Raw genomic sequence first — 23,306 nt, 5'->3', positions numbered from 1 at the left:
ATGCTGGGGACCCTCTGCACTCTCATCACTGCTCTAACATGTAAGGAGGCTGACTTACTGCAGCTTTCAGCTCATGTTGGATTCATCAGTCTGTGTGTTTCTCGCGACTTCATGTCATCTTGTTGTTTCCAGGTGTGAGTGGTGTGACGGTGGTGACACAGAAGCCTCCTTTTGTGACGCTGAGGACAGGAGAGACAGCCACCATGGACTGTAACCTGGGCACTGTGACTGGCAGTGCTGCTCGATGGTACAAACAGATTCCAGGAGGAGTTCCTCAGTTTGTACTGAGGTTTTATCACAGCTGGAGCTCTCCTGAGTATGGCTCTGGTTTCTCGTCTCCGAGGTTTACTTCTACTCATCAGTCACAATCAGATTATCGTTTGATCATCAGCAATGTGGAGGAGGGAGACTCAGCAGTCTATTACTGTCACACATATGACGGCTCTGCTAAGGAGTACGTATCACAGTGATTTACACTGTGACAAAAACCTCCTCGCTTCTGCTTTTTGAGTCTCTCACAGGTTTTGACTGGCAGTCAGCAAACAGCCAATGCTTTCTGTAACTTCCCCACAGAAACATTTGCTAAATATAAACAATATTCACACATGCAACGAAAGGTCATGATTTATTACACTGTTACAAAACTCATTGTTTACAGAAAATACTATTTTAGAATCAAAAATGAATGATGTGTTTCCAAGAAATTAATGACAGGACTTATTATTAATATGGATCATGCTAAGCTGATGAGAGGACACTTCTCTAAGTATGATAAGGGATAAACAGTTGTGTTTACTCCAGCTTCTTATTTTCTACCTGTCAGATCACAAAGTTCCTGACTAACAAAATGCAGCAGGTGAGATTGGATAAAATCACATCCAGCACCTGGACAATCAGCAGTGGTGTCCCTCAGGGATGTGTGCTCTGCAAGAGACAGTCAAGACTGAAACATGTCCAGAGTCCTGTGTACATGTTATTGCTGACTTTGACTATTGCTGACTTTGACTATTACTCATTACTGTTTATTGAATGTATTTTCAAAAACAACTGTGAGAGAAAACAATTTTGAAATCCAATTAAGTCTCATTTAGCATCTGATCATCTTTACTTCATGTCTTTGAAATGAAACAGCACTTCAAAGAGAACATTTTTATCAACCCTGAGAATATTAACACAGATGTAAAGGTCATCATCAGACCTACAATGACAACAAGAACAACAACAAAACAAACTGGAACAAACTGATTTGTGGATATTTATTCATGACTGAAACCAGTGTTGAGTGTTGAAACTCCTCCTCCTCCTCCTCCTCCTCCTCCTCCTCCTCCTCCTCCTCCTCGTCTCCTCAGTGTCTTTATAAGCTTCAGTCTCTCTTCTCCTCACACTCCAACCCTGCTCACCTCTCAGCTGGACAGTAAGGGACGTTTACAGCACACACTGACAACATGCTGGGGACCCTCTGCACTCTCATCACTGCTCTAACATGTAAGGAGGCTGACTTACTGCAGCTTTCAGCTCATGTTGGATTCATCAGTCTGTGTGTTTCTCTTGACTTCATGTCATCTTGTTGTTTCCAGGTGTGAGTGGTGTGACGGTGGTGACACAGAAGCCTCCTGTTGTGACGCTGAGGACAGGAGAGACAGCCACCATGGACTGTAACCTGGGCACTGTGACTGACCGTGTTGCTGGTTGGTACAAACAGATTCCAGGAGGAGTTCCTCAGTTTGTTTTATATTTTTATCACGGCCATAGTTCTCCCACCTATGGTTCTGGTTTCTCATCTCCAAAGTTCACATCTACTCATCAGTCAAAATCAGATTATCGTTTGATCATCAGCAATGTGGAGGAGGGAGACTCAGCAGTCTATTACTGTCAAACATGGGACAACTCTGCTTCTGCAGCTGTATCACAGTGATTTACACTGTGACAAAAACCTCCTCACTAAATACTTCTGCTTTCTGAGTCTGAGACACATGTCCACTGATAATAGAGCCACCAAACAAGCTCAGTGTAACATCCCACCGTGTCCAATCATTTGTTTTCAAAAATGTAAAGAATTTAGTTTTCTTTGCCCAAAATTTAACAAAAGTATACATTTATTAATATTTTGCATTCATTCCCTCACAATCAGAATATTATTAATAATATAATAATATATTATGATCTGAACCAGCAAAAACATTCCAGCTTCATCCAGAATAAAACCTTGTGTGGTTTTATTCATGACATGACTGGTAACATTGTGGTTTTAAAGAAATAAAGCCATAATACTTAATGTAAAATAAAAGTGTTTACTTAGGGCTAAGCTGGAGCTCTGACGGGCTGCAGGTGAGCTGCTTGGAGCAGGTGTGTCTGCTGAACAGCAATCAGGAAGTGAGGAGCAGAGGAGAGCTACGACCACAACACATCCACAGACAAACACACAGAGGAACAAAGAGGGGAGCACAGGAGACACGAGGTCAGGGAGAAAACACAGGAAACACCAGGAATAACTGAACGTGACGATGGCTGCAGAGGCTGGGGTCCTTCATATATGTTATTTCTGTTGGATTTAGTCCGATCAGTCTCAGTATTAATGAGTGCTCACAGAAGGATTCACAAATGTAAATCAGGATTTATAAATAATCTGAAATCCAGCAACATCATATTTATCATGTGATTATGTTTTTTAAGTCTTTTGACTTGAACAGATCCTTAAAAAGAACATTTGTACCACCTCTGAGAATATTAACACTCCTCCTCCTCCTCCTCCTCCTCCTCCTCCTCCTCCTCCTCCTCCTCCTCCTCTTCTCCTCTCCTCAGTGTCTTTATAAGCTTCAGTCTCTCTTCTCCTCACACTCCAACCCTGCTCACCTCTCAGCTGGACAGTAAGGGACGTTTACAGCACACACTGACAACATGCTGGGGACCCTCTGCACTCTCATCACTGCTCTAACATGTAAGATATTCTTCTCATTGCTTTTATAGCTCATATTTTCACACACAAACCTTTCACTCATGGATTTTTCTCTCTTTGTTGACAGATGTTGATGCAGTGATCGTGCTGACCCAGACGCCTGCTGTCCACACAGTTTCTCCAGGACAAGAGGTTGTTCTCAACTGCAACATTCAGAGATATGATCGTGCTTATGTCAGTTGGTACAAACAGGTTCCTGGTGAAGCTCCTCAGCATGTTGTGGGTTTTTTCTATGGGGACAGTTCACTCAGCTTTGGAACAGGATTCTCCTCAGACAGATTCAACTCTAAAGCCTCGTCAAACACAGATTACCAGTTCATCATTAAGAGGGCAGAGGCAGGAGACTCTGCTGTCTATTACTGTCACACATGGGACGACTCTGCTAAAGAGGACGTATCACAGTGATTTACACTGTGACAAAAACCTCCTCACTAACTACTTCTGCTTTCTGACTCTCTGACACATGAACATGAATGCTCTCGATAACTACCCTACATGAGACTTTTCAACAAACCAGTTTCATCAATCTGATCCTGACCAGTTTCTACCAAATCTCTTTCAACACTGAAATTGAAGGAATAATTAGATTTAGCAGTTGTTGTTTTCTGCTTTTCATTTAATTCTTTTCATTTGCAAGAGACAGAAAAAACACCAACTACTGATAAACAAAGATAAACAGAGAATTTCATTCTTACTGTTGGGGATAAATATATGTGGTCAATATCTGTATTGATCAGTCAGTGGAAATGATGAATCACTTCTGTTTGTGGTCTCAGAGACTCCGTCTGTGAAACCAGATCAAATACAATGGATTTGAATCAGCTCCATCTGTGTGATTGGTGCTGTCAGCACTTTTTATGCAGCATTTCACCTCCCAAACATCAAATCAGTCTCCAGAAGTTCATGTTATTGCAGTTTTATAACAGTCTGTTCATAAGAGGTCTAACAGGGAGTTTGACCTCTCTGACGTTTAATTGACCTCAAACATCAGAAATGTCACCATGTGTCAAAACATCTTTCACTTTTCTACATATTGAGTTTTAATGAGGTCATAAGAAGAACATATTGAGTATATTTGCACATACAGCAGTGGGTCTGTGGGTCTCCAACAAAGTCAACAAAACACAGGGTGAACACTGTTACAGGACAAAATCCACAGCCTGATAAGTTCAGTACAGCAGGAGCCATTTTTGTGAGTCATTATGTCTCTGACATTATATCAGCTGCTTTGGTTAAATCTGATCGTTTGAAGACGACTTTTGGCTGCAGCAAGTTAAACAGAAAATGACTGTTATCCCATCCCTGCAGTCGATAACAGCCAACCAAGTTCAGCTGCATTGTCTGAATGATGTTCCTCATTAACATTGGACTGAATTGACTGATGATATCTGGACTTTGAACATGTCCAGCATGAAAACAAAAGGATGCAGCAGAAGACTGAGAATCAGTCCTCAAGTCCAGCAGTGTCTGTGAGCAGAAGCAGACTGATGAAGTGAATGAGATGTTGACAGTGAAAGTTGGTCTCAACAGGATGTTTCAGTTCCACTCCCCTCATCAGTGAGAGTCAGGAGGTTTTTGTACGGCCATGTGTACAAACTGAATCACTGTGGTATTCGGACAAGGCACCAAGCTGATTGTGACAAGTAAGTACTTTTTAACTGATCACAAAACAAGACAGATTCTCTGTTTCTGAGTCAAATTCAGTCAAAATCATCAATTCATATCAGGCTGACTGTTTAGAAAGTCAAACATGTTGTTGAGTGAATTTCACTTTGACTTCTTTTCATCTGCTTTGATGCCAGACTGTGTCTTTGAGGACAAAGTAAAGATCTGCTAATGATCAAAATATGTTCAATGATATCTACAAATACTCTGAAGTGTTTTGATGGCTGAGCAATTTTAACATTTCGGCAAAATCTGTACAAAATTATTTTATATTTTCAAGACTGATGACACTTTTGTATCATTTTAAAACAAAATGCTAAATAATCTGTCAAATGTAATTTATTCTGTCATATCAAGACTAAATTATTGAGTTTAATTTATTAATGTTTACTTACTAATCTTTTAAAGTTTAGGAAATTGTTTGAAGTTTTTTATATACATGAATATTGTTTTTCTCTCGATGATCAGACAGACAACAGCAAAACAGCTAAATGACCACTGATTTACTGTCGTGCCATTTGTGAGACACAGAAAGTGACTTCATGAATTTGTTCAACATAAAAATGATCCTGAATGAATCCAAATATTTCTCAGTTTGTAACTGATAGACTTTGTTTGAAACAGGAAGAGTGCTCATATTTTAGGTGATGATTTCAAAATGTTTTCACTCATTTAAAACGCTTCTTCACTTCTTCACTGTGTTTGTTGTATTGTTGAAGAAAACAGGTCAATAATCTGCTGCTGTCATGCTTTGTATCAGTGATTCGATTTGGAGTTATTTGATGAATGTCCTTCATGTATTTTCAGGCTCCAGCCTCCCTCCTCCTGTCCTCACAGTCTTCCCTCCGTCCCGTGCTGAGCTCCAGTCCAACAAAGCCACTCTGGTCTGTCTGTCCAGTCAGTCTGTGCCTTTTGCAGATGTGAGCTGGTTGTCTGGTGGGAGACCAGTGAGCAGCGGGATCTCCACCAGCACCGCTGTTCAGCAAGCAGACCAGACTTTCCGAATCAGCAGCTCTCTGGCCATCCAGACGTCAGACTGGGACATGGATAAGGTTTACACATGTAAAGTGTCTTTGGGCTCCCAGACTTCAGAGAAAGACATCAAGAAGTCCCACTGTCCCACTCAAGAATAGCAGAGGAGCAGAATGAGCATTTCAAAGCTGCTTCTTTACTCTTTGTGCTCTTTGCTCATGACAAGGTTGACATGTTAGAAAAGATGTGTCTGCATGCTTGTAATAAATGTTGTGACAGTGAGGTGGAGGTGTTGTATCAGCTTTGCAACTGCTGCGTTTGTCCAGACTCATTCAATAAAAAGTAAACAGACCAAAAACTGTGGACAAGAAAAGTGTTTGTATTTATTTGTTTTGTTGAAAACATCATTTAAAACAATAACGTTCACCAAAATGTTGTAACTGTCAGGAGATTTTATTTTACTCCTCGTGTTCATCTCACATCTCATGAATCCAGGACACAGAGATAACAGACATATTTGTGTCTGATTATTACTTCAGTGTGTTTTCTTCAGAAAGCTACATTGTTATTAGGTGTTAATTTGCAATAAAAGCTCAACAGACAGATTAATATCACCTTTTTTTTGGGTTTAAGTTGCTTGCAGCCGTTACAACAATCAGATGAATTGAGCAAATGAAACTGAACGTTTATCCTCCGTCAGTGAAGCGTCACCTCTCTGCTCCTCCCTCTCTTCCTTCCCAGGATGCACCTGCAGGCCTCCTCTGCTTATTTATAGCTGCATGTAAATGAAGAGGTCAAGTGTCAGCTCTCTGTGAAACCAGAGGGAACTCAATTCAATCCCTTTTCTTAAGAAGTGAGCAAAGAAACAAATCTATGACAATAAAAGTGCAGGAAGTCTTTTTCAAATCATCATGTTGTCATATTTTGGGGTCGGGGGGAGACATTGTCCACAGAGACAATAATGGAGACAGAAAAGACTTTTCCCTTCACAGAAGATAAGAGAACAAGAAATGTGGCAAAGCATGCAGATTGAAGCAAAGCTCCTCCTCCTGTCAGTCACTCTCAGTTTCAGTGTTGTCTTAAATTGCTCCTCCAGCACCTCCTCTCCTCATCCTCCAAACCCTCCAATCTGTCAGCAGGAAGCTCACTTTCCAAGTTCCAAGGCCATTCTCAGCACACACTGACAACATGCTGGGGACCCTCTGCACTCTCATCACTGCTCTAACATGTAAGGAGGCTGACTTACTGCAGCTTTCAGCTCATGTTGGATTCATCAGTCTGTGTGTTTCTCGCGACTTCATGTCATCTTGTTGTTTCCAGGTGTGAGTGGTGTGACGGTGGTGACACAGAAGCCTCCTGTTGTGACGCTGAGGACAGGAGAGACAGCCACCATGGACTGTAACCTGGGCACTGTGACTGAAAGTTCTGCTCGCTGGTACAAACAGATTCCAGGAGGAGTTCCTCAGCATGTACTGAGGTTTCATCACAGCTGGAGCTCTCCCAGCTATGGCTCTGGTTTCTCGTCTCCAAAGTTCACATCTACTCATCAGTCAAAATCAGATTATCGTTTGATCATCAGCAATGTGGAGGAGGGAGACTCAGCAGTCTATCACTGTGCTACATGGGATGACTCTGCTAAAGAGTACGTATCACAGTGATTTAGACTGTGACAAAAACCTCCTCACTAACTACTTCTGCTTTCTGACTCTCTGACACATGTCCACTGATAATTGAGCCACCAAACAAGCTCAGTGTAACATCCAATCATGTACAATTTGTTATGTTTAGTAAATCAAAGTTATTTTAATTTGGACCCAAGAGGCAGAAACAAAACAGCACGAGAAACAAGGGAGCTGTTCAAAAACACAAACGGTTTATTACAACCAAACAATAACCACCAAATACGACTAAAAAGACCCTAAATCCAAGAAAAACATAAATTCAACCTTAAACATAATTTCTACTACTCCGTGGCGAGCGGGTAGGACAGCAGACGACTCTGCAGATGAACTACCTAATGAAACCACAATGAGATACACACACAGAAAACCAAAGCGAGATACGCACACAGGCGACTATGAACAAACTAAATCCAAGGTTACTATGAGCACAAAGACGAAATGGCTGGAAAGTCAAGGCGAGACACGAGATAATCTGGCAGCGGGATGATGCCGCTACGCTGCTTAAAAGCAGTGGAAATTAGTGGAGTCAGCCTCAGGTGCGTCGTCTGCCCACAGCACTGCCAGGCCACACCTCCACTGCAGACACAGAGGGAGAAAAAACACACACAGACAACTAAGAAAAGAAAAATCATAATCACACACCATAACACAATCATTTGTTTTAGAAAATTAGAATAATTTTATTGTTTTTTCCCCCAGAATTGACAAAGGTATATATTCAAGTATGTTGCATTTATTATTTTACAGTAATAATATTATTATTAATAAACTGATTGGAGAAGTGAACCAGTAAAAACACTCCACTTTCATGCAGAATAAATTAGTTTTTGTTTTGTTTTGTTTTGTTTTGTTTTGTTTTGTTTTGTTTTGTTTTGTTTTGTTTTGTTTTGTTTTGTTTTGTTTTTCTTTACAGGTCAGGATTCACACCTGGTGCTGTGTTTAAATGTTCTTTATTCAACAAATGATCTGGAGGTCAGGTGGACTGCCAACATTGTGATTTTAAAAGATTGTTTTGTTTGTTCTATTTACACATAGTGAAATGTTTATGTTGACCGTTGTTCAGCTTTGTTCTGAGCTGTATGTCTATTTCTGTACGTACATTGAGGGCAACAGAAAACCAAATTCTTTGTGTGTCGAAACATACTTGGCCATTGAAGCCGATTCTGATTGTTACTCAACACTGTTTACTGCTCATACTGTAATAAACAACTGTGAGAAACCCTCAATCTGAAATCCAGCAACACCATATTTATTATGTGATCATATTTTGATTCAAACAGCACCTTAAAAAGAACATTTGTACCATCTCTGAGAATATCAACACTGATGTAAACTCCTCCTCCTCCTCCTCCTCCTCCTCCTCCTCCTCCTCCTCCTCCTCCTCCTCCTCAGTGTCTTTATAAGCTTCAGTCTCTCTTCTCCTCACACTCCAACCCTGCTCACCTCTCAGCTGGACAGTAAGGGACTGTACAGCACACACTGACAACATGCTGGGGACCCTCTGCACTCTCATCACTGCTCTAACATGTAAGATATTCTTCTCATTGCTTTTATAGCTCATATTTTCACACACAAACCTTTCACTCATGGATTTTTCTCTCTTTGTTGACAGATGTTGATGCAGTGATCGTGCTGACCCAGACGCCTGCTGTCCACACAGTTTCTCCAGGACAAGAGGTTGTTCTCAACTGCAACATTCAGAGAGATGATGGAAATTATGTCAGTTGGTATAAACAGGTTCCTGGTGAAGCTCCTCAGTATGTTCTGAAATTTTACCACAGTCACAGTTCACCCTACTTTGGAACAGGATTCTCCTCAGACAGATTCAACTCTAAAGCCTCATCAAACACAGATTACCAGTTCATCATTAAGAGGGCAGAGGCAGGAGACTCTGCTGTCTATTACTGTCAAACATGGGACAGCTCTGCTTCTGCAGCTGTATCACAGTGATTTACACTGTGACAAAAACCTCCTCACTAACTACTTCTGCTTTCTGACTCTCTGACACTTCAACTGATAATAGAGCCAGTAAGGAACTGAGTGAAACATCTCATCTGAAGTATATATTTCCATCCATCCATTTTCTATGCCACTTATCCCTTTCGGGGTCGCCGGGGGCCGGAGCCTATCTCGGCTGTCAACGGGCAGGAGGCGGGGTAAACCCTGGACCAGTCGCCAGCCAATCGAAGGGCAAAGTATATATTTGTTTTTTGTTTTTTTGTGTGTGTGTTTTATTGGTGCTGGTCACAGATTCTTCCATCCCTGTGCAGCACACATGTAGGACACCAGGGATTTGTCAGCTCTGAACCTAAAGGAATTGACAGCTTAGCTGAGGAGGGAGCACTGGCTTGTTTTTTTGTGTTCTTGCCATCGTCAGCTTCCTCTTGACGAGCTCCTGCTCCAGTTTGTGAGAAACAAAAATGTTATCACATGTGATTCTGTGACCACGGAGTCTCTTGCATCATTTCCAAGACAGCCCACATGAGCCCATTCCACTGCTGCTGACTTCTCACCTGATGAAGTCTCTGGAGAGGCTGGTCCTCATCACTGGACCATCACTGGACCCCCTTCAGTTTGCCCACCAGCCAAAGTACAGGTTGGGCTGCACAGTGAGAGCCATGTTCTTTGATTTCTCCAGTGTGTTCAACACTGTCCGGCCGGCCCTGCTGGTATGCAAGCAGACAGTGATGCAAGTACACACTCACCTGCAGATGTTTCGGGTTTGTGAATCTGCAGCTGTAACTAGCAGGCAGGTAACAGTGAGATGGTGAGGTGATGAGACTAATAAAGATTGCTGGCTAGCTCGCCTGCCCACGGGCCGTCAGTGAGTTTATTTGTGTTTATTTTTCTTCCCGTCTATTGACACAAATGCCACGTTCATGTTTAAAGTCATATTTTATGCCATTAGAAAGCAGAGATTCTGGTGAATCTATTGGTGCAAACCCTTTCAAGGTACAGTCACAACAGAAGGCACAATTAACGGCAACAGCAGACTGTCGTCATTCAGTGATCCACAGATCAATAACACTCCAACAAAAAACATCTGTTAACATCGACAAAGATCCACATGATCCACTGCTGTGAACATATTTAGTCAAAAACTTGAAAATAATCCACAGAAAGATGTTTTCTCCTTTCAAATTAGTGGGCCATGGGCTCGTCTTCCACTTGTCTTCTGTTTTCCCCCTTTACAACTTTTGGAAAGTCTCAGGTTTCAAATGACACCTCACTTGACCAATCACGATTCACTACATGGAGCCCAGCAACCAGAGAAGCCAATCACAGTCTGAGTTGAACAGGAAGGCCTCCTCTTCTTCTGTGTGAACACTGAGCCAGTCAGAGCCGATGTTGCAGATGACTGACGCACCCAATAGCCAATGAAATTCTGAATATGCTGAAATGCCACTTCAGTGAGTTATTTCCAACCCCAGTCACCTGAAATCAAGGATTTCAGTGCTAATAGTGAGATTACATACAATTTGGAGTGATACGTATAGAATAAATGGCACTCAATTCATCCAACTCAAATCCTTCACTTCCCAGCCCTCCCCCGTCTCTTCTGGTGTGCCCCAGGGCTCTGTCCTGGGGCCCCTTCTCTTCATCATTTATCTTCTACCTCTTGGTAATATCTTCCGTAAATTTCATATCCATTTCCACTGCTTCGTGGATGACACCGAGCTCTATCTTTCCAGTAAAACGACCTCCACTCTCCCACCCTCTTCCCTCACCCTCTGTCTCTCTGAGATCAAATCCTGGTTCACCTCCAACTTCCTTAAACTCAACAGTAACAAGACCGAACTTGTTCTCATTGGTACTAAATCAACCATATCCAAAACCAACAGTTTCTCCCTCAACATTGACAGCTCCACAGTGTCCCCCTCCCCTCAGGTTAAGAGTCTGGGTGTCATCCTCGACAGCTCACTATCTTTCCACTCTCACATCAATAGCATTACCCGGTCTGCCTATTTCCATCTACGTAACATTAATCGTCTCCGCCCCTCTCTCACCCCTCACACCACTGCCATCCTGGTTCACAGCCTTGTCACCTCCCGCCTTGACTACTGTAATTCACTCCTTTTCAGTGTCCCTCACAAGTCCCTCCATAAACTTCAACTGGTTCAAAACTCTTCAGCCGGCATTATTACCAGAACTCTCTCCTCGCACCATATTACCCCCATCCTGCAGCAGCTTCACTGGCTCCCGGTCAAATTTTGAATCACTTTCAAAATCCTGCTGTATACATTTAAGGCCATCCACAACCTCTGCACCCATGGGGAGCAGAGCTTTCAGTCGCTCCGCTCCCCAACTTTGGAATTCACTGCCACCTGACATCAGAAACACCGATTCTCTCCCCATCTTCAAATCCAGACTCAAAACTCATCTGTTCCAGACTGCCTTCTCTCTTTAATTTCAGTTCTCCTTTTAGCCTGTTTTTAACTTGATGTGTTTTTAATCATTGTGCTCTTATTTATTCTGTGTATTTCGCTTGTGTTTTTGTGTAAAGTGTCCTTGAGTATTTTGAAAGGCGCTTCTAAATTCAATTCAATCTCAATTCAATTCAATTTTATTTGTATAGCGCCAAATCACAACAGAAGTTGTCTCAGGACACTTTCCATATAGAGCTGGTACAGACCAAGCTCTTTTATCTACAAAGAAACCAACAATTCCCCCATGAGCAAGCACTTGGCGACAGTGGCGAGGAAAAACTTCCTTTTAACAGGCGGAAACCTCGAGCAGAACCAGACTCTGGGTGGGCGGCCATCTGCCTCGACCGGTTGGGTGAGAGAGGAAGAGCAAGAGAGGGAGAGTGAGACAGACAGACAGACAGACAGACAGACAGACAGACAGACAGACAGACAGACAGACAGACAGACAGACAGACAGACAGACAGACAGACAGACAAAAAAGCAGTCAGAGAGAGAGAGAGAGAGAGAGACAGAGACAGAGACAGAGACAGAGAGACAGACATGCAGTCACAGTAACAGTGACAGTGGATGTAATAACAGCAGTAGCAGTTGCAGTGGATGTCAGGCAGGGCCAAGGAGCCTCCATGGGAACCTGCAAGACGACAAAGCACAGTCACTAAATAAAATGTATTATTATTATTATTCAATATAAAGATCTTCAAATATGAATATAAATGGCCAACATTTAGATTTCTTGAATATAAATCTGAACATTGATGTCCAGATTTTTATTGTCTCAAATGGCTAGAAAAATAGTTCATAGAGGAACCATAAATGAGAAAAAAAATCTCTGTGGGGGAGTATGGCTCTGGACCCCCCTCAGATGAGGCTGAGCTTTGAATGTTGACGACATCTGGGTCCACCTCTGACTTAGACAACAGGGCTGCGTGTCTGATACTGTGGTGAATGACATTCGGGCCCCACAGGGGACATGACTGTCACCATCTCTGTTCACCCTCTACACTTGAGACCTTTGTCATCGTGGACTCCTTTGTTGAGTGGTGAAGGCTGAACCACCTACAGCTGAACTCTAGTCAGACAAAGGACTGAGATCAGAGGTGAACACATATTCTGATTAAAAAAAAAAAGAATGTTCACTGATAACGATAAAGGATAAACATGAAGTGATGCACTGATGATGATCTGACTGGAGTTAAAAATACTCGTGCAAAGGACATCAACACACCTCCAAACACCATCTGTTCATAAACATTAAGGTTATGAAATATGAGATTGTGTGATTGAACCATTTCATGCCAACAATGTGAAACCACAAACACAATTTATTTTATCTGTGAATGAAACCAGTGTTGAGTGTTGAAACTCCTCCTCCTCCTCCTCCTCCTCCTCCTCCTCCTCTCCTCAGTGTCTTTATAAGCTTCAGTCTCTCTTCTCCTCACACTCCAACCCTGCTCACCTCTCAGCTGGACAGTAAGGGACGTTTACAGCACACACTGACAACATGCTGGGGACCCTCTGCACTCTCATCACTGCTCTAACATGTAAGATATTCTTCTCATTGCTTTTATAGCTCATATTTTCACACACAAACCTTTCACTCATGGATTTTTCTCTCTTTGTTGACAGATGTTGATGCAGCGAAAGTGCTGACCCAGACGCCTGCTGTTCACACAGTTTCTCCAGAACAAGAGGTTGTTCTCAACTGCAACATTCAGAGATATGATGAAAACAAATATGTCTTTTGGTACAAACAGGTTCCTGGTGAAGCTCCTCAGTTTGTTCTGTATTTTTACTACGGGGACAGTTCACTCAGCTTTGGAACAGGATTCTCCTCAGACAGATTCAACTCTAAAGCCTCATCAAACACAGATTACCAGTTCATCATTAAGAGGGCAGAGGCAGGAGACTCTGCTGTCTATTACTGTGCTACATGGGACAACTCTGCTAAAGAGTGGGTATCACAGTGATTTACACTGTGACAAAAACCTCCTCACTAACTACTTCTGCTTTCTGACTCTCTGATACATGAACTAATGTTCTCTGTAACTACCCCACAGAAAAAATAAGATAATTGTGTTGTCACTGAAAAGTAGTTCAAAAGTTTACTTATACTGTAAATAAGAAATGGAATAGATAATGCAACGAGGTTATAAAATTTTAATTTAGAACACAATATTTTTAATTAACAATTTAAATCTAACACAGAATGTAATCAAACAGGAAAAAACAAACAAAAAAAAAACATCAGCACCTGTCAATCATTTTTTGTCAATCCCATTTTCTGCAGGATTGTTCTACACATGAGTGAAACATGACAAAAGGTAAACACAAAATATTAAACATTCCGACTCAATGTGCTGTTTCCCCGCTGCTTCTCTGACGTCAGCCAGCTCTCTCGCTCCTCTCAACCATTCGGTGAATTGAAAGTTTATTTCAACCAATCCAGAGTTAGTAATTGTTGCCGAAACATTAAAAAGGTGATCCAAGAAGGTTTTTGTCGAGTATTATTTTGTTTTTGATGCATTTGAAGAAGTTTTTTTAAAAATGCTAAAATGACTGTTTTATTGAATGGAGTCTGGTGGCGCAGAAACAGCGCTACAACAGCTGTTTCTGCTTAAGCAAAACAGATCTTACTCATCAACAAAGAAGTATCTCTGTATGGATTCTTTCCATAATAATGTCTGACACTTATTTGTAGGGTAGCACGGTTGCACAAGTGGTCACACTTGTCACCTCACAGCTAGAAGGCCCCCGGAATCCCGCTGTGGGCGCTGGTGGCGTGTCCTCCACCACGCCTTCGGTGCCTGCTGCTCGAGGAAAAAAGGGGGCCTTTCTGTGTGGAGTTTGCATGAACCTAAGGTTTCCTCCTTAAATAACTCCCACTAAAATCATACAAGAAGATCACCAAAGGAAGGAGAACCGAAGCACCGAAGGAGAACTGGTCCCCGGGCGCCGGCGTCGGCTGGCGGCTGGCAGCCCACCGCTCCTGGTCTGCCGCGGAGGATCGACAGACCGAGGATGGAATAAATGCGGAGAAAATAATTTCACGGGAAGCATGCACTGTAAAAAAAAAAAAAAAAAGATTAGGTGACCCGACTTAACTATGTCAAGTCATCTTGTTGCTTTGACTGAGTTAATTTGAGTCAACTTATAGAGTCAAGTTTTTTACACTTCAAAACATGAGTTCATGCAACATACAGTCTGTTGACCCAACTTCCTGTATCAAGTAAGTTGAACTTAAAAATATTATTTGAGATAACTTTGAGATCTTGGTTGAATTTATTTGATCAAGTTCCTACAACTGTGAATCAAGTTGGCTCAACATGGAATACATAATTGATACAACTTGCCATTTGTTGACTCAACTTTCTGTATCAAGTAATGTGGACTGGAAAACATTACTTAAGAGAACTAAAAAAAGATGTTGGTTGAACTTATTTTATCAAGTTAGGGCAACATTATTATTTTTTCTCATGCTTTATTGCCAAGTTACTTGAGTTTACAGAAATTGCTAGATTTCAAAATTTTAAGCAAAATAATATCTACAAAGAATCTCCATGAGAATTAGACAAACTAAATATTAACCCAAGAAAAAATAGCTGAACAGACAATTCAATAAGGACCTTTATTTAACCCCCAACAAGTCCAACTTCAAGCAGCCTTGCTTCAAAATAAGTGTCAATGGATGTCAAGACATCAAAAAAGACCTTCTTTGGGACATGTTAAAAAATAGCCCTTACACCCTCTAACACACTTTTGCTTGGGACTGCTCACAGACTGAAATTACATTGTCCCACACAAATAATAATAATAATATAATACATAAAAAGAAGAGCCTTCCTTTGGGGAAAAACAATAACTCTCCGAGTTCAACAGAGTTCTTTCTGAGTGAATGTTCAGAGTTGCTGCAGTAAATTGCAAAGAGTCATAAAAACAAACAAAAAAACGTATCTGAGAAACTTGCTCAAAATGTTGAAAATGAAAACATTCAAACATTAATGAAATGTCCACTCTCTTGACAATTTCTCTATAACATCACATGGATTAGTGTTCCTCCAAACAGAGCAATAGAAATAAGTCAGAAAATGAAAACAAGGTGGACAGATAATGGACAATTAGTGTGCGTTGGTTCGGCGAGCAGAAACACTTGCAGGACCACCTCATTGAGGGGCAGTTGCCCCAAACAGCACAGCCTACACTGAAGTGAAGTAACCCTGTACAGAAGAAAGAAAGAAAGAAAGAAAGAAAGAAAGAAAGAAAGAAAGAAAGAAAGAAAGAAAGAAAGAAAGAAAGAAAGAAATACAACCATTATCAGCACAAAACACACTAAGTTCAGTTTCCTTATTGTGTATGTGTATTTTTAGATGTGCAAAATACTGTGCATCGCCACAAGTCTCTGAAAAATTGCACAGTTCACAATTTAAAGCTTTCAGATTTTAATGTATCCTAACATGAAATAAACACGACTTTATTATAAAGTGGACACACTTGGCCATGTCACTCATCTGAATGGTAAGTGATTACATTGTAAAAACAGAAGCCACATGGCACAGCACTGACAAGACAGCGACAAAAGAGAGCTTCTCATGAGTGATGTGTGTACCCTTACATTTTGTATCCATGGCAACGCACAGCGGTGGCAGCCATAGACATAATATACGTAGATGCCTCATTACGTGCTGGAGCATAATCAGGCATCGCCGCCATCTTGGGTGGGTCTCCGCTAGCACCAGAGCCAACCAAAGTCAACGTAAAGAGAGCAACTATGCCCCTATTTTATTTATTTATTTTATTTTATTTAGCTTCCCAGCCCCAGTTGCAAGCTTAACAGGGTAGTGTAAGACGCTGGAATGATCTGGAATTTTAAAGCTTACTTTTCCAGGCCAATGAAGTGCTGAGTTCTCACCCTCTGAAATGCACATCGCCTCTCCTTAATCCTAAAAACACTCATTGTGAAAAACTTTCTCTCTGCTTATCTCTGGTTCTCGGTTGCTGTTGTCTCTTGCTGTCGGACGCGCACCGGAAGTATTGCCCGGAAGTACTGCCCCGCACACTCAAGTTCAAAGGTCAACGGTCGCCATATTGTGCACGGAGCGAAACGGGGTGCTTTTCATTACATAAATTGGTCTCCTCGTCTCCTCCACTCGCTTCCTCTCCTCGCGTCTTAGCTCCGCCCAGCAAGGACATGAAAGAGGGATGCGAGGAAGGGACGTGAGGACGGAGGAAACGAAACTCCGAAATGAAAAATCCTCGCTCCACAGCGTCAGTCCGAAGCGACGTCAATTACTGATGACGTTTGCACAGCTGTAAAAGCTGTAAAACGTGATATTATGGTCAGATCTGCAGTCAGACTGTTCTACTCCTGATTGCTATTGATGAGGTTTCAATTATATGCCGTTAGAGGCATAATAGAGGACGGGTGTGTGGTAGATTAAACCAACAGCCTTGTAGCCTTGCTTTAAAAAAACGTAAATATATACCAAGAATTTTCATTAATTTCTTGGTGACAGATACAATTGTTAAAAGGCCACAGTTGAAACAAGAATCAAGATTACATTTGTGAAGACCTGCTCCCGCCATGATTCAAACGTGTGCCACATACGACACGCCCCTTAAATAATAAAAGACTTCCGCGTAGGCTACACCGGTGTATCCTCACTCTGATCTCCTTCCGAAGCCTCCTCTCTCCTCGCTCCTCGTCTCCTTCAGGTGCATTTAAGCAATTGGAAGATCCTTCATCATGGCGGAGGGGAAACGACTTCCGGGTCGACGAAGGAGAGAGGAGACGAGGAGGCACAATTAAATGCAATGAAAAGCACCCTAGGAAGCGTCAGTCAATGAGGCGTCTACGTATATTATGTCTATGGTGGCAGCTGCCAGATGAAGATCAGACCCGGGTTTTTTTGGTCCATAGGAAAGGAGCTATATGCCGATCTCTAGCGGGTCGACTAGCATTAAAAAACCCGCATCGACCCCGCTTATTTCATTGGGGAAGCGGCTCATAGTTACCGGGCTGACACGTTTTTTTTAATTTTTTTTTTATTTAAACTCGGTCGACCCGCTTTCAAACGGCATAGGGCTCCTTTCCCACTGGCCAAAAAAACCCCACACGCAGCCGATGGGCTGCGTGGCCGTTCAACCCCACTGCTACGCGTTGCCATGGATACAGAGGTTAACGGCACACCTGAAAACAATCACCTATCACTACGTGTTTATACAGCACCTAACTCTACATAAAAAATATCCATACACTACGGAGGTGGTCAGTGTTTTTCCACTCCTCTTCCTCGTGGAACATAAGTTGCTCTGTTATTTCGCTGCCTTGTCAATCCTGTGCCAGGTTGTTTGAGTGCGAGCAAAGCCTCTTGTACAAGTCGCAACGTCACGTATATTAGCGGGTTGATCCAGATATAATATTCCCACAGTTGACACATTTTTCCGTAATAATAAAAGACAAGTCGCGCACTGTTTCACTCCTATAAGAGTACACTGTCGGTGCCGAATACTTGTTACAGTCGAATATGAGGCTCAACCCTACATTAACTTGCTGTTTCACTCTGGCGGCGCTAGCTAGCTAGCGCTACATGCTAAAGTATTTCCGAAAAAGAACGAACATGAAATATTCATCACAGGTTTAATATCTTGACGGATCATTTGAGATGGAGAGACATTAGACGACCAATGCACATTACCAACAGATGAACTAACTAAGCTAAAATAATTTTAAATGTACTTACTGGACGTCTCGGCTCCGAGGTAAAAAGATGGCAGTCGGCTCGGATTTAAAGAGCAACACTGCGCGTGACGTCACATTGCGGGCGCATGCGTGTTGGTTGAAATGCCCGCACGTATTTTCTGAAGTTAACTGAATGGATTATCATGGGTTTTTAATGAGTTTCCGCGCTTTTTTCAAGTTGAAGTTAATTGAACTCTTCTAGCAGACCTCCACCTGCCCAGCAAGATCACGGGACTCTGCCGTTCACCTCAGGCGCACGAGGACATCGTTTGCATGAAACTGTGGCCAGGTAAGACTCACTATGCAAAAAGTACACATTTGAATAACATGCCTAAAACTCAGTGATAGTTTATGATGTATTTGTAAAATCTACGGAGAAATATAACTGTTTTTGACAGTATGGCAGTCGCTTTCGTCCCGAAGTGAGGACTCTAACGGGACGCTGCGGGGCTCGCCGAACCCCAGTCAAAAATCTATAAATTTAAAGTTATCTCGCTTTTCTCCTAAATCTGTGTCGGTCCGCGTGTTTTCGATCTGGGAAAGTAATCAGTATGCTCTGCTGAGTAATTCGGCTTAAAAAAATGACCATGAAAAGGTTTTTAAAGTGTTTTTTCAGTGCTTCATCAATTGCTTGTTAGATCAGGCGAATTGAACTGCGTTCGTCTATGGCTCATCGAAGCTATGGCTTGTTGGGTGCTTCTTGACATTAACGGATCATCAATGTCGCGTCTTAGCTGACATATTTCTGTTCTATGTTTGTTTTATTTTGTATGGGGCAGCAATCTCTCCACATAATTGGCTGTTCAAGGTCAATTATAGGTAGGGTTGCCACCCCTCCCGTAAAATACGGAATCATTCATTAATTGACAATTAAATGTTGGGACCCGGGGCCCACGGTACCGCCCAACCCTACATCCCACTATGTCCAATCATTTGTTTTAGTAAGAATTTTGTTTTCTTTCCACAAGAATTGACAAAGGTAGATATTTACAAGTATGTTGCATTAATTCTTTTACAATAATAATATTAATCATAATAAACTTGTTGAAGAAGTGGACCAGTAAAAACATTCCTCCCTCATCCAGAATAAATTAGGATTCACACCTGGTGCTGTGTTCATAGTTTCTTTACTCACAAAATGTTCTGGCGGACCGGCAACATTGTGGTTGTAAAAAGATTGTTTTGTTCGTTCTATGTACGGATAGTTAAATGTTTATTTTGACCTTTGTTCAGCGTTGTTCGGAGCTGTATCTCTATTTCTTTGTACATACTTTGAGAGCAACAGAAAACCAAATTCCTGGTGTGTAAACATGATTGTTACTGAAAACTGTTTCCTGCTCATACTGTCATAAACAAGTGTGAGAAACTATCAATCTGAAATCCAACAACATCATATTTATCTTATCTTATATTTATTTATGTGATCATATTTTCTTTGTCTTTTGACTCAAACAGCACCTTTAGAAGAACATTTGTACCACCTCTGAGAATATTAACACTGATGTAAACTCCTCCTCCTCCTCCTCCTCCTCCTCCTCCTCTTCTCCTCTCCTCAGTGTCTTTATAAGCTTCAGTCTCTCTTCTCCTCACACTCCAACCCTGCTCACCTCTCAGCTGGACAGTAAGGGACGTTTACAGCACACACTGACAACATGCTGGGGACCCTCTGCACTCTCATCACTGCTCTAACATGTAAGATATTCTTCTCATTGCTTTTATAGCTCATATTTTCACACACAAACCTTTCACTCATGGATTTTTCTCTGTTTGTTGACAGATGTCGATGCAGTGATTGTGCTGACCCAGACGCCTGCTGTCCACACAGTTTCTCCAGGACAAGAGGTTGTTCTCAACTGCAACATTCAGAGATATGATGGAAATTCTGTCCGTTGGTTTAAACAGGTTCCTGGTGAAGCTCCTCAGTATGTTCTGAGATTTTCCTACGGGAGCAGTTCACTCATCTTTGGAACAGGATTCTCCTCAGACAGATTCAACTCTAAAGCCTCATCAAACACAGATTACCAGTTCATCATTAAGAGGGCAGAGGCAGGAGACTCTGCTGTCTATTACTGTCAAACATGGGACGACTCTGTTGATGCAGCTGTATCACAGTGATTTTCACTGTGACAAAAACCTCCTCACTAACTACTTCTGCTTTCTGACTCTCTGACACATGAACTAATGTTCTCTATAACTACCCTACATGAGACTGTCAAAAACTCAAACCACCGTCATCAATCTGATCGTGAAAAAACAATTTCATTTTAAAGTTTCTTCCAAATCTCTCTCAACACTGAAATTGAAGAAATAATTAGATTTAGCATTTGTTGTTTTCTGTTTTTCATTTAATTCTTTTCATTTGCACGACACAGTAAAAACACCAACGACTGATAAAGATAAACAGAGAATTTCATTCTTACTGTTGGGGATAAATATATGTGATCAATATCTGTATTGATCAGTCAGTGGAAATGATGAATCACTTCTGTTTGTGGTCTCAGAGACTCCGTCTGTGAAACCAGATTAAATACAATGGATTTGAATCAGCTCCATCTGTGTGATTGGTGCTGTCGGCACTTTTTATGCAGCATTTCACCTCCCAAACATCAAATCAGTCTCCAGAAGTTCATGTTATTGCAGTTTTATAACAGTCTGTTCATAAGAGGTCTAACAGGGAGTTTGACCTCTCTGACGTTTAATTGACCTCAAACATCAGAAATGTCACCATGTGTCAAAACATCTTTCACTTTTCTACATATTGAGTTTTAATGAGGTCATAAGAAGAACATATTGAGTATATTTGCACATACAGCAGTGGGTCTGTGGGTCTCCAACAACGTCAACAAAACACAGGGTGAACACTGTTACAGGACAAAATCCACAGCCTGATAAGTTCAGTACAGCAGGAGCCATTTTTGTGAGTCATTATGTCTCTGACATTATATCAACTGCTTTGGTTAAATCTGATCGTTTGAAGACGACTTTTGGCTGCAGCAAGTGAAACAGAAAATGACTGTTATCCCATCCCTGCAGTCAATAACAGCCAACCAAGTTCAGCTGCATTGTCTGAATGATGTTCCTCATTAACGTTGGACTGAATTGACTGATGATATCTGGACTTTGAACATGTCCAGCATGAAAACAAAAGGATGCAGCAGAAGACTGAGAATCAGTCCTCAAGTCCAGCAGTGTCTGTGAGCAGAAGCAGACTGATGAAGTGAATGAGATGTTGACAGTGAAAGTTGGTCTCAACAGGATGTTTCAGTTCCACTCCCCTCATCAGTGAGAGTCAGGAGGTTTTTGTACGGCCATGTGTACAAACTGAATCACTGTGGTATTCGGACAAGGCACCAAGCTGATTGTGACAAGTAAGTACTTTTTAACTGTAAATCAGGATTTATAAATAAACTGTGGAGAAACTGTGTGGACAGCAGGCGTCTGGGTCAGCACGATCACTGCATCAACATCTGTCAACAAAGAGAGAAAAATCCATGAGTGAAAGGTTTGTGTGTGAAAATATGAGCTATAAAAGCAATGAGAAGAATATCTTACATGTTAGAGCAGTGATGAGAGTGCAGAGGGTCCCCAGCATGTTGTCAGTGTGTGCTGTAAACGTCCCTTACTGTCCAGCTGAGAGGTGAGCAGGGTTGGAGTGTGAGGAGAAGAGAGACTGAAGCTTATAAAGACACTGAGGAGAGGAGAAGAGGAGGAGGAGGAGGAGGAGGAGGAGGAGGAGGAGGAGGAGGAGGAGGAGGAGTGTTAATATTCTCAGTGGTGGTACAAATGTTCTTTTTAAGGATCTGTTCAAGTCAAAAGACTTAAAAAACATAATCACATGATAAATATGATGTTGCTGGATTTTAGATTATTTGTAAAACCAAATGCTAAATAATCTGTCAAATGTAATTTATTCTGTCATATCAACACTAAATTATTGAGTTTAATTTACTGATGTTTCGCGACTAGTCGTCTAAAGTTTAGAGTTTTTTCATATAAATGAATATAGTTTTTCTCTCATTGATCAGACAGACAACAGCAAAACAGCTAAATGACCACTGATTTACTGTCGTGCCATTTGTGAGACACAGAAAGTGACTTCATGAATTTGTTCAACATAAAAATGATCCTGAATGAATCCAAATATTTCTCAGTTTGTAACTGATAGACTTTGTTTGAAACAGGAAGAGTGCTCATATTTTCGGTGATGATTTCAAAATGTTTTCACTCATTTAAAACGCTTCTTCACTTCTTCACTGTGTTTGTTGTATTGTTGAAGAAAACAGGTCAATAATCTGCTGCTGTCATGCTTTGTATCAGTGATTCGATTTGGAGTTATTTGATGAATGTCCTTCATGTATTTTCAGGCTCCAGCCTCCCTCCTCCTGTCCTCACAGTCTTCCCTCCGTCCCGTGCTGAGCTCCAGTCCAACAAAGCCACTCTGGTCTGTCTGTCCAGTCAGTCTGTGCCTTTTGCAGATGTGAGCTGGTTGTCTGGTGGGAGTCCAGTGAGCAGCGGGATCTCCACCAGCACCGCTGTTCAGCAAGCAGACCAGACTTTCCGAATCAGCAGCTCTCTGGCCATCCAGACGTCAGACTGGGACATGGATAAGGTTTACACATGTAAAGTGTCTTTGGGCTCCCAGACTTCAGAGAAAAACATCAACAAGTCCCACTGTCCCACTCAAGAATAGCAGAGGAGCAGAATGAGCATTTCAAAGCTGCTTCTTTACTCTTTGTGCTCTTTGCTCATGACAAGGTTGACATGTTAGAAAAGATGTGTCTGCATGCTTGTAATAAATGTTGTGACAGTGAGGTGGAGGTGTTGTATCAGCTTTGCGACTGCTGCGTTTGTCCAGACTCATTCAATA

At 41.7% G+C, this 23,306-nt stretch overlaps 2 protein-coding genes across 2 annotated transcripts; both read left to right on the top strand.

Moving 5' to 3' along the window:
- LOC139343515 (immunoglobulin lambda-1 light chain-like) lies at window positions 1–5,835 on the top strand. The gene is made up of 4 exons (XM_070981221.1): window positions 1–40; window positions 133–458; window positions 4,566–4,599; window positions 5,429–5,835. Exons 1-4 carry the CDS (start codon window positions 1–3, stop codon window positions 5,752–5,754), a joined length of 726 nt encoding a protein of 241 aa, XP_070837322.1. The 3' UTR covers window positions 5,755–5,835.
- A 946-nt stretch (window positions 5,836–6,781) lies between these two features.
- LOC139343533 (immunoglobulin lambda-1 light chain-like) lies at window positions 6,782–23,217 on the top strand. The gene is made up of 4 exons (XM_070981247.1): window positions 6,782–6,821; window positions 6,914–7,239; window positions 21,774–21,807; window positions 22,804–23,217. Exons 1-4 carry the CDS (start codon window positions 6,782–6,784, stop codon window positions 23,127–23,129), a joined length of 726 nt encoding a protein of 241 aa, XP_070837348.1. The 3' UTR covers window positions 23,130–23,217.
- Window positions 23,218–23,306: the final 89 nt, after the last annotated feature.

This window comes from Chaetodon trifascialis, chromosome 15 (assembly GCF_039877785.1).
Source record: "Chaetodon trifascialis isolate fChaTrf1 chromosome 15, fChaTrf1.hap1, whole genome shotgun sequence".
Classification (NCBI taxonomy): domain Eukaryota; kingdom Metazoa; phylum Chordata; class Actinopteri; order Chaetodontiformes; family Chaetodontidae; genus Chaetodon; species Chaetodon trifascialis.
Note: the sequence above shows the minus strand (reverse complement) of the source record. Positions and strands in the feature narration are given on the sequence as shown.